At 51.4% G+C, this 11,814-nt stretch overlaps 1 protein-coding gene across 1 annotated transcript; it reads left to right on the forward strand.

Moving 5' to 3' along the window:
* Nucleotides 1–1,535: 1,535 nt before the first annotated feature.
* On the forward strand, nt 1,536–10,330 carry C1R (complement C1r). Its single transcript, XM_046013535.1, has 11 exons — nt 1,536–1,689; nt 2,418–2,646; nt 3,943–4,135; nt 4,662–4,808; nt 4,910–5,106; nt 5,375–5,522; nt 5,633–5,754; nt 7,016–7,094; nt 7,456–7,611; nt 8,916–8,990; nt 9,449–10,330. Coding segments are annotated over exons 1-11 (2,118 nt in total). The 5' UTR covers nt 1,536–1,687; the 3' UTR covers nt 10,219–10,330.
* The last annotated feature ends 1,484 nt before the right edge of the window (nt 10,331–11,814 follow it).

Here is an 11,814-nt window from a genome sequence, read left to right on the forward strand (position 1 = left end):
CTAGACAAGATTCCCCTTCTTGGGATGCCTGGGTGACTCACTCGGTTCATCACCTGTCTTCAGCTCAAGTCCTGACCCCGGAGTCCTGGGATCCAGTCCCACATCAGGCTCCTTGCTCAGCGGAGAGCCTGCTTCTCCCTCTGCCTGCCACTCCCCCAGCTTGTGAGCTCTCTCTCTGACAAATAAACAGAATCTTTAAAAAAAAAAAAAAAAATTTCCTTCTTTCTCAACTCCTCATCAAGTCCTTAACCTTCTCCATTTTTTTTTTTTTTCTTTTCTGACCTGCTGAGGTCATGGGTCATGTCAGGAATTATGTCCTGGATCAGCCCTGCCATCAGACTCCTTCCTCAGCTTGGACATACAGAGCTGCTGGAATGATCCCCACACCTTGGTTGACTTGGTATCTTACTGCACCTGCTATCTCCCCACATTCAGAGCAGGCTTGGTCACTTTCTCATGGTGAACCGCCCCACCTTTGTGAGTCCTCGCAATCCATTGCTTGGGTAGTGCCTGGCCTATTAAACAGGAAGGCCATACATGGAGGGATGAATGGGTGGGTGGGTGGAGGGAAGGAGGAATTAATGTATTTGGAGAAACAAGCAGGACAGACAACAAAGGCCTAAAACGCGGAGGCCAGCTCTGCCTGAGCCTCCCTCTGGAATCCAGCACCACACGGTAATTGAGCCACGAGGAATTAAGGGAGAAAGGCTTCCACAGAGAGCAGACTTTATGAATTGGGAGGCTCTGGCCTGGGGCACAGGAGGCACCCTCGCAGAGCCCTGGCTTTCTCTCAGAAAAGACCAAGTCCACCAAGTGGACCCACAGCCACATTGTCTGCCTAGCCCTGGCCAGCCATGACACTCAAGGGTTCAAAAACTTGACCAGATGCGGAGAAGAAGAGGATGTCTCTACCCTCCCTCAGCTTCCCTTGCCTCTCTAAGAGCCAAGTTCACTGGCAGGTCTGAGTTCACTGAAGTGAGGAGGAAGGGTCTTAAAACAGACCAGAGTCCTGGTGTAGGTTTCACCCTGACATAGGAATCCGTGCTCCATGTGTAAGGGTCATTCATGGGGAAAGTAGGCTGAGGCCCCAGTGCAACCAGACTCCGTCTCTTCTGTCTGCTCCTGCCATGCCCTCTCCGCCCATGGTTGCTGTCACACTACCCTGGGCATTAAAACCCATTCCTGGGTGACTAAGGGCAGGAAGAACCAGGTCAGTGGAACAGGGCACTGCGGAAAAGAGAGTCCCCCCCTCAACTGCGATTTCCATTGCCTTTGGCAGCAGAACCTCGTAAAGACAGCAGCAGTCCCCAAAGAAAGGGAGAATACAGATCAGATTTAGAAGCGGGTAAGTCTGGGCTTCCTACCAAAGTCTCCTCCATTCTGAAAATTCGGGCTGTCTCCTTAGCCCTTCCCCAGACAGGCCAGCAGGTGGCCCCACCATCGGGGATTTCAAAACCAAAACTACAATAAACTTGAAACAGACGGGTTCTCTCTTTTTTTTTTTTTTTCCTGTTTTGTTTATGCAAATAATTCATTCCCTACAACATTCCTCCCGGAATGGTCCCCTCCTTCCCCTCCACAATCATTCCCTCCCCCTTGCCTCCCCTGCATGACCGCTCTCTCCTCAACACAGAGTGGATGAAGACACGGCCAGGAGAGTCCAGGATCCAAAAACAGGCCTTGAGAAATGTGAGTAAGGCTGATGGGGCCCCGGGAGGGAGGGAGAAGCCAGAGGAGAGAATCCTGGGCAACGGAGGCAACCCTGCTCCCAAATTCATGCAGGGAGACGGGAACACCCCTCCCTCCCCACATACCATACCTATTCCCACAGCCGCACGCTTGCACACGCAAACGCAAACCCCACCATCCCTCCTCCTGAGGAGAAGAACTTAGACCCACGAGGCAATGGCCATGTTCCCTTCCTCCTCCCAGCTCATGGCAGGGGAGCAGCAAGATGAAGGGATCCACTGTGCCCCGGAGGGGTATGCTCTGTGCATGACCCCATATTCCATAGGCCGTTTCTCCCAGAGGCCTTTGCTGAGCCTTTGGGAGCCCCATCAGAGAGCCATGACGGGAAACCCTCGCCCTCCATTAACTGGTCCCAAGCCAGCCCTATTCCGAGAAGAGGAGGGAAGTTGGGGAGAGGGCAGGGGAGGAGGATGGGGAGGAAGGTACAGGGAGGATGATGACCTCTAGACTGGACATTGCCCCAGGGGGAGGAACCACCCAATGCAGTGGCTGCGGAAGACCAGCCTCTCTTCTCCACCACCCCCACCTAGAACATCGCTACGAGGCCTGGAATGGCCAGAGAGGAAAATGCCGAGCAGTATGACCATCCCAACCCCCACCCCAGTCACTGCCCAAATGGCAGGAGTGCCGCACCCCCCCAGCACTGACACCCACTTTCTTGTCGGCAGGTGGCTCTCATATCTCCTGGGGCCCATCCTATTCTGCTGTGTGGGAGGCTCCATCCCCATTTCACAGAAGCTCTTTGGGGAGGTGACTTCTCCTCTGTACCCCAAGCCTTATCCCAGCAACTTTGAGAGAACCACTGTGATCACAGTGCCCACAGGATTCAGGGTGAAGCTCGTCTTCTGGCAGTTTGACCTGGAACCTTCTGAAGGCTGTTTGTATGACTATGTCAAGGTAGGGGATCAGGTTGGGAGGGCAGAGGGAGAGCTGGGTGTCTCTGGAAACCGAGGACTTGTGCTCTAATCACCCTGAATAGCATTCCCCACCCACGGACACAGCCACAGCCATAGCCCTGCAAGGGCTAAGGGCCAAGTGGAGTTCGGACAGTCTGATGACACCACGGATGGCGCGTGCCCTGGATTTAGAGGCCCTCATGGAGCACTGAAGGGAGAAGCACAGAGTGGGGAAGGCATAGGCCCCACTTCCAGGAAATTTACTGTCTATAGGAGTCAGAAAAAACCTTCCCCAATGGCTGACTTGCTGGGAGTCTTTGGAAAACTATTGTGCCTCAGTTTCCCTGTTTCTATGTAGAATATCACTATGGCTGCCTTCCTAAGGAACATGGCAAAGAGAACCGTGAGGGGTGTTAGCTCAAGCTTAAGCCTCAGCAAGGTGATGGGCTCAGTCCCCCTGCTCTATAACAGTCAAGTGTGCCTTCCCGGTCTCAACTTTCTGTATCAGTGAAAATGAGATTCGAGATTCAGGATTTAAGTAGAGTCCACACACACATGCAGTAAATGCCGTCCCCCAGAGCCCCTCTGGATGTTATGATGGAATAACATGAAAACAATCCATCTTCTAGCCCGAGGACCGGAGAAGTTTGCAGGGTTGGGGGGGGGGGGGTCTTGGTGACGGCGATGGTGAGGGATGGGATGGGGACAGGACATGTGCCACTTCTGAGGGGTTAAAGAACCTGTGAAGAAAGAGGTAAGGGAAGCTCGGTGATGCTGGCCTGTGTGGAGGCTGGAAAGGCTCCCGCTCAGCTATATCAGGAGGCACGGCAGGACATGAATGGTTTGCATAAGGTGAGGGGGGATAAGTGGACAGAAAGTAAAGCAGACCGCTCCGGGCTCCAGGGCTGAAGGGAGGCTAAAGGCCTGTGGAGACAGCCAGGATTCCAGCGGAAGATGAGTCCAGGAGGTGGCGGAGACGAAGAAAGGCCTGAAACATGCCAGGGGACAGAGAACAGGGAAGGGGCGATGTACCGGGTGCAGGATAACATGCCAGGAGTTAGCCACTGAAGACTCAGAGGAGCAGATGAAAGTCACCGGGGGAACAAAAAGAAAGAGAGTCATGGAGGGAAAGTTTACAACAGCCAGAGCCCCGTGGGTGGAGACGCGATGGTGGCCGGTCCAGCAGTGGGGGGCACCCCTCACTCTTTGGGACAAAAGGAGGACTTTCACTGAGCTTCCACACAGGAGGTGTCTCCTCAACCACTCTTCTTCCCACCTCTCGTCCTTTCTCCACCAGATCTCTGCTGACAAGAAAACGCTGGGGAGGTTCTGTGGGCAGCTGGGTTCTCCACTGGGTAACCTCCCAGAAGGAAAGGAATTTATGTCTCAGGGGAACAAGATGCTGCTGACCTTCCACACGGACTTCTCCAATGAGGAGAACGGCACCATTATGTTCTATAAGGGCTTCCTGGCCTACTACCAAGCTGTGGGTGAGTGGCCCCTGGGTCCCTTTTTTTCTGGCCTGAGGCACGTTATGTGGGGACCAGAAAAGGGGAATCTTGAGTCCATTGAAGCAGGAAGCCCATCCTTCCTTATTCTTCCCCTCAAGAGAGCTTTTTCCAGGAGAGGCCTGCCAACCTGGGTTCTGTCACCATGGGGCAGTTCCCAGAAAGCCTTAGAGTGGCCAGAAAGTGGGGAGCCTGCATGGCTCAGTCAGCTAAGTGTCTGACTCTTGGTTTTGCCTCAGGTCATGATCTCAGGATCATGAGACTGACCCCCGCGTCAGGCTCTGCACTGGAGCCTGCTTAAGATTCTCTCTCTCTCTCTCTCCCTTCCCACGCCCTTCCCCCACCCCCACCCCCCACAAAAAAAGAGAGAGAGAGAGGCCTGGAGTTCCAGGTGGCCAGGAGACGATTTGGTCTTTAGGCCTCGGGGGATTAACCTCTCTGAGAGCAGAGCCATGACAGAAGTCCCCGCAGGCAGGAATTTAGCCCTTCCTTCTGGAATGTCTTCCAGACCTCGATGAATGTGCTTCCCAGAGCAACTCGGCTGAGGAGACTCTCCGGCCCCAGTGCCAGCACCTGTGTCACAACTATGTCGGTGGCTACTTCTGTTCCTGCCGCCCGGGCTACGAGCTTCAGGAGGACAGGCATTCCTGCCAGGGTGAGCTTGCGGCACCGCGGGAGTGAGGCAGGGGGCAAGCAAGGGTGTGCGGGGCCGGCCAGAGAGCCCCCCGTGACCCCCGCCTGGCTCTGTTCCCCCAGCTGAGTGCAGCAGCGAGCTGTACACGGAGACGTCGGGCTACGTGGCCAGCCTGGAGTACCCCCAGCCCTACCCCCCCGACCTGCGCTGTAACTACAGCATCCGCGTGGAGCGCGGCCTCACCCTCCACCTCAAGTTCCTGGAGCCTTTCGAAATCGATGACCACCAGCAAGTACACTGCCCCTACGACCAGCTGCAGGTACAGCCATCCTGCTCCCTGAGAGCCTCCCTGTCTCCCCTCCCCCTCCCCTCATCCTCACTTCCCACTAGATCCTCTGGCCAACTGAGACAGGAATGGCTGAGCTCCCTCATGGGCGGGCGCGACAAGGGGTCCTGGGGATTCCTCTTCTCCTCCAGCTGAGAACATGCACACAAAGCAGAATTACCACCACCATCACCATCCTGGCCCTGTGGGGAAATGTCTGAGTTGGAGAGCTGTCCCTCACCCCTTCCCCTTTCCCCACCAGATCTATGCCAACGGGAGGAACATTGGCGAGTTCTGTGGGAACCAAAGACCCGCTGACTTTGACAGCAACAGCAATGCGGTGGACCTGCTGTTCTTCACCGATGAGTCGGGGGACAGCCGAGGCTGGAAGCTGCATTACACCACTGAAAGTAAGGTTGCCTGGTGACCTCTCTCACCGGCCAGCCGCAGGGCCGAATCAGGAGGGCCGAAAGGAGGACAGCGGCTCTGAAATAAACATGTGCTCTGGTCTCCCCAACAGTCATCAAGTGCCCCCAACCCCAGACCCTAGACAAGTTCACCATCATCCAGGACCTACAGCCTCAATACCAGTTCCGGGACTACTTCATTGCCACCTGCCAGCAAGGCTACCAGCTCGTGGAGGTAAGAGCCCAAGGCCTATGGGAGAGAGTGAGCCCAGCCCTCCAGGAGCATTTCAGGTGGGTAGGTCCATCATCAGACTTAGGCTCAGTCCCAGCTGGATTCACACGTGTTTGAGCTGGAGGACCGGTCACCTGGTCTACCTGCTCTCAAACTTGACCGCACATTGAAAACACTTCGAATTTTTTTTAAAAACCCTGATGTCTGGGTCCTCTCCAAGAGACTGATTCTGTTGGTCTGGAGTGTCCCTAGGATTACTTACAGCTACCCAGGTGATTCTTTTTTTTTTTTTAAAGATTTTATGTATTTATTTGACACAGAGAGAGAAGTCGCAAGTAGGCAGAGCAGCAGGCAGAGAGAGAGGGGGAACCAGGCTCCCCACTGAGCAGAGAGCCCCAAGCGGGCTCAATCCCAGGACCCTGAGATCATGACCTGGGCTGAAAGCAGAGGCTTAACCCACTGAGCCACCCAGGCGCCCCTACCCAGGTGATTCTGATGTGCAGCCAAGTTTAAAACTACGGGCCTAACCTAGTAACAGTCGGATGTGGGGAATGAAAGGCAGGGTGGAGTACAAAGAGTGACTCACTCAACATCGTGGTGCTTTTGTACAGAAGGGACTAGAACCACATCTCCTACCTTGTGCCCTGAGGACTTCTTCAGACACCATGGTGTTGTCACCTTGGGCCCACCGCCCTGTCCTCAGCTTTGCAGGCTCAGGAAGCACCATGGTTTTGTTGGTTAATCTCACAAAAGCTGATAAACTAAAAAATAATAATAAAAAAAAAAAAAAATTGGAGTGACCCCTGGGGCTACCAAGCTTGTTGGTTTGGTTTTTTTTTTTTAATTTAAAACTGTGGGGTTCAGGGGCACCAGTCTCAGTCTGTAGAGCATGCGAGTCTACATCTTAGAGTCATGAGTTCAAGCCCCATGTAGGGTGTGGAGCCTATGTAAAATAAAGTAAAACAAAATAAAATTGTGGGCATCCACTGAACGATAGTGGAAGCAGCCAAGAGTCTAGAGAGAGGATGATCAGGCCTGACAATCAGCCCTTGCTCTGAATTTCCGCTGCATGACGCAGTGCTCCCATTTTCAACTATGGTCTGAGAAGAACAAAGGAGCCATGTCCACAAGGGTGCTGAGGTCTGAGAGCCTGAGAGATAGCCTTGCATTCTCGGCTGCTCCAGGGTGGGAAAGGCAGGAAGGGAACCACAGGGCCTCCTTGCGCTAATGTCACCTCTGTCTCCGTCTCCTTCGTCTCGAACAGGGAAACCAAGTGCTGCTCTCCTTCACAGCTGTCTGTCAGGATGATGGCACCTGGCATCGTGCCATGCCCAGGTGCAAGAGTAAGTCACAACTCAGCAAGTGTCTGCCCCTCGGGAGCCCCCACCCCACCCCCAGCCATGGAGACCTAGGCTGTGAAAGGGAGAGCCTCCCCCAAACACCCTCCCCCTCACTTGTCCCTTGAAGCCTATGGCCCACCTCAGGAACCAGTCAGCCCTCATCTCTGCAGTGTTGGCAGGCTCTACCCAGAGTTGAATTTCAATCTATTCCAATCCTTCACAAGCACGGCACACCCCCCGCTCCAACTGACCGCATTTCCCTAAGGTTCTCAGCCTGTTCTGTGGGCAGAAAACTCAAGTTCTTCCCACTGATGTTCCCGTACCGTCACTCTGAGATCTCACACGGCCCTGTGTTCTCTCCAAGTCAAGGACTGTGGGCCACCCCAAAGCCTGACTAACGGCGCCTTCAGTTATACCACCACAAAGGGGGTGAACACCTACCAGGCCCGTATCCAGTACTCCTGCCAGGAGCCGTATTACAAGATGCATACCAGAGGTGGAATCAGCGAGACCGCGCGAGGTAGGGGCCCACGCAAATGGCAGCCTTCTCCCTTCCGTCTTCTCAGGGCATCTGAGATTTTCCCAACATAATGCCTAGGGGATGTATATTGAGGTGTCTGCCCAGGACACTGGCTTCAGGAGCCTGAAATACAGGGAGTACGGGGCCAGGAGGCATCTAGTAGGGTAAAGGAGGCGCCTGAGCTGATTCAAAGAAAGTCTTAAATCTCACAGTCAGCTCCCCCTCACCACGGCCATGGCCATTACTCCCGCCACGCCTGCAAGCACCATCGTCGTCCCCACCTCCACCGGCCCCCAACAGCGCCGCCACCATTACCACCCCCCACCACCCCTGCTGCCGCCACCATCACCATCATCATTACCACCACAACCGCCCCAACCACGCTGCCGCCATGTCAGTGGGACTCGCCCCAATGCTCTCCCCACAGAGCCCCCAAGCTACTATGTTGTGATTTTTTGCCTTTAGGTTTACTAAATGACTCTCAAATGCATCTTCAAAATTTTTCTTTAAAATGAAATAAATCACGTGCTTTATAGGTTTGAAACATCCAGAAGAAAAAAGAAAAAAAAAATCATACATATAGATTATATGGTATTCTTTACGGTTTTGAAGACAGACCATCTTCAGTTTACATCTTGGTTCTGGAACTTAGAAGTTACGTGACCCCGTGGAAATTATTTAAGCTCAGTTTCCTCATCCAAAAAAAATCCCTAAAAGTGTCACCGTGGCACTTCAATGAGATAATGTAGATAAAGGGCTTGGAGACAAGCATGGCGCACTGTCAGCAATCAGAACAGGTAGCAGCCATTATCCCCCACCATCCCACTACCAAGATGCAATCACTGATAAGATTTTCATACGTTCCTTCCAGTTCTTATGTCTATTTTCACAAATTAGGAATGACATCAAACATGGAGTTAAGTATTCTGATTTTTTTCACTGAACATTAAAACAAAAATATATGTAGGGGGTGGGAGGTTGGGGAACCAGGTGGAGGGTAATAGAGAGGGCACGTATTGCATGGAACACTGGGTGTGGTGCGAAAACAATGAATACTGTTACGCTGAAAATAAATAAATTAATTAATTAATTAAAATATACATATATATATATGTAGGGATCCTCTCAACACTTCCCATATTCCATTTTTACGTTATCTGAACCTTTCCCTTTGATCCTCGTCCGTGTTGGTTCCGAATCTCCCGTCTCCCCATCCTGCTCATTCAGTGCTCGTTGGCCTCTGAGACCTGGTTTCCCTGTCTGCCACCTCCCAGCCTGATCATAGCCCCTCACTCTTCCCTCAGGGGCCTATACCTGCACCGCGGAGGGCATTTGGAAGAATGAATGGGAAGGATCTAAGATTCCTCGGTGTTTGCCAGGTGAGTGGAAGCCCTCTGGAGCCATCCCCAGTGCCTTTCGCAGCCCTGCGGGACCTCAGGAAAAGCACACACAGAGAATGGAGACAAAGTGAATGGAGAGGCACTCCAGCCTGAGGTCAAAAATAGACAAAAGGAGTGAAGGGAAGAGGGAAGGAGATATTCCAGGAGAAAGGGAGAAAGGAGCCCAGAGAATCACACTGGGTCCTGACATTCCTGCTTTCTCACTGAGCAGATGGGAAGTCAGGGAATTAAAAGAGCAAGAAAACCCCAGCAAGAAATAAACAAGAACAAGAAGAGGTTGACTAGAGGCCAAAGGCAGGGATTTGTGGGAATGGGAGGAGAAAGAGGAAAGAGCCCAGAGCCAAAAGACAGGCTATATGGGGAACTAACTGACCACAGAGGGGAAGAAGGTGGGCCTGGCCTGACTCATCCCTGCCTTCCCTGTCTCTCTTCTCCAGTGTGTGGGAAACCCGTCCACCCTGTGGAACAGAAGCAGCGCATCATTGGAGGGCAAAAAGCCAAGCTGGGCAACTTCCCCTGGCAGGCGTTCACCAACATCTATGGGCGAGGGGGTGGAGCCCTGCTGGGCGACCGCTGGATCCTCACAGCTGCCCATACCCTCTACCCCAAGGACCATGACAAGGCAGGCAATGCCACTGTGGACGTGTTCCTGGGCCACGTAGACGTGGAAGAGATCACAAAGCTAGGAAACCACCCTGTCCGCAGAGTCAGTATCCATCCAGACTACCGCCAGGACGAGTCTAACAATTTTGAGGGGGACATCGCCCTCTTGGAGCTGGAAAATAGTGTCACCCTGGGCCCCAACCTCCTCCCCATCTGCCTCCCCGACAACGAGACCTTCTATGACAGGGGCCTCATGGGCTATGTCAGTGGCTTTGGGATAATGGAGGAGAGGCTTTCCTATGACCTCAAGTTTATCCGTCTGCCCGTAGCTAAGCGAGAGTCGTGTGAGAACTGGCTCCGGAAAAATAAGAGGAAGGATGTGTTTTCTCAGAACATGTTCTGTGCTGGAGACCCGTCTCTAAAGCAGGACGCCTGTCAGGGGGATAGTGGAGGGGTCTTTGCGGTGAAGGATGAGAACAGTGATCGCTGGGTGGCCACGGGCATCGTCTCCTGGGGCATTGGCTGTAGCAGGGGCTACGGCTTCTACACCAAATTACTCAACTATGTGGACTGGATCAAGAAGGAAATGGAGGGGGAGGGCTGAGCCCAGAATTTACTGGGCCAGAATCCAAAGAGCAGTGCATTAAAAAAAAAAAATTATCTGACCCGTTATTGATAACCACTAAGAATCTATATTAAAATCACTGATGCAGAAAGACACCGTGTGAAATAAATGCTCTTTTCTATAACCCCATCCCTGCTCTTCACCTAAAACGACCCAAAAGTCACCTTTTTTTCCTCCAAGATTTACAGAAGATATATTCCACAATCTCAACTTATCATCGTTCTCTTCCATTTTTTGTACCATTGGATAATTGAAACCCTTTCCAAATAAAATTTTATGAGAAATTCCAGTGTGTGAAATGAGTTAAAAGTAGTATTTAATCAATATAAAAATATTTAATAAGATCATATTCAAAATACTTAGGAAGGCAGGGGCACCTGGATGGCTCAGTCAGTTAAGCATCTGATTGTTGATCTCAGCTCTGGTCTTGACCTCAGGGCTGTGAGTTCAAGCCCTGCATTGGGCTCCACATTGGGTGTGGAGCCTACCAAAAAAAAAAGAAATTACTTACTTAAGAAGGCAATGAGAACAAAAAAGTTTATGCACACATTTATAATTAAGATTTTTTGAAAAGAGGGCGCCTGGGTGGCTCAGTGGGTTAAGCCGCTGCCTTCGGCTCAGGTCATGATCTCGGGGTCCTGGGATCGAGTCCCGCATCGGGCTCTCTGTTCAACAGGGAGCCTGCTTCCCTCTCTCTCTCTGCCTGCCTCTCTATCTACTTGTGATCTCTCTCTGTCAAATAAATAAATAAAATCTTCTAAAAAAAGAAAAGATTTTTTGAAAAGATTTTATTTATTTATTTGAGAGAGAGCACGAGAGTGAGGTAAAGGGTCAGAGGCATGATGACCTGAGCCGAAGGCAGATGCCCAACTGACTGAGAACCCAGGTGCCCCAATAACAATTTATTTCTAATTTTGTTTTGATTGTATGATATGAAGAAAATCCTGATTTTCCCGTGCAAGTAGTTCCAAATATAACAGGTTTTTTAAAAGCTTACTTTCCAATCTCTAAATATTTCTCTCTCTTTTTTAAGGACTTTTTTTAAGTAATCTCTCCCCCCAGGGTGGGGCTCGAACTCTCAACCCTGAGATCAAGAACCGCATGCTCCACTGACTGAACCAGTCAGGGTCCCTCTAAATATTTCATAAGAGAGGAGTGGTATGAAATTTTTGTTTCTCAGTTGAAAGATTAACAATATTTTCAAATAATTTGTATTACTTAAGACACATTTAAAGGTCAGAGAAGGACCCAAAACTTGGGAAAAGCACTGTAAGTGTTTATAATAGAATATTACCATGATGTTATTGCACAACTGACTCTTCTCTTCTAGACTTATTTGAACAATTTCACCTGAACTGATACACATGGGCCTGAATTTAAAAAGACCAATGCAGGGGCACCTGGTTGCTCAGTCCGACTCTTGGTTTCAGCTCAGGTCATAATCTGAGGGTTTTGAGACTGAGTCCCACATCAGGCTTTGCACTCAGCCCAGAGTCTGCTGGGGTCCCTGTCTCTCCCTCACCCTCTCCCCCTGCTCATGCTCTTTCTCTAAACAAATAAATATATAAATAAAAC

Source organism: Meles meles, chromosome 7, assembly GCF_922984935.1.
Source record: "Meles meles chromosome 7, mMelMel3.1 paternal haplotype, whole genome shotgun sequence".
NCBI lineage: Eukaryota > Metazoa > Chordata > Mammalia > Carnivora > Mustelidae > Meles > Meles meles.

Bases quoted from the DNA above. Each gene is read 5' to 3' on its own strand.
- C1R (XM_046013535.1), top strand. The intron at 4,136-4,661 runs GTGAGTGGCCCC...AATGTCTTCCAG, and splicing joins GGCCTACTACCAAGCTGTGG to ACCTCGATGAATGTGCTTCC. The intron at 5,523-5,632 runs GTAAGGTTGCCT...TCTCCCCAACAG, and splicing joins GCTGCATTACACCACTGAAA to TCATCAAGTGCCCCCAACCC.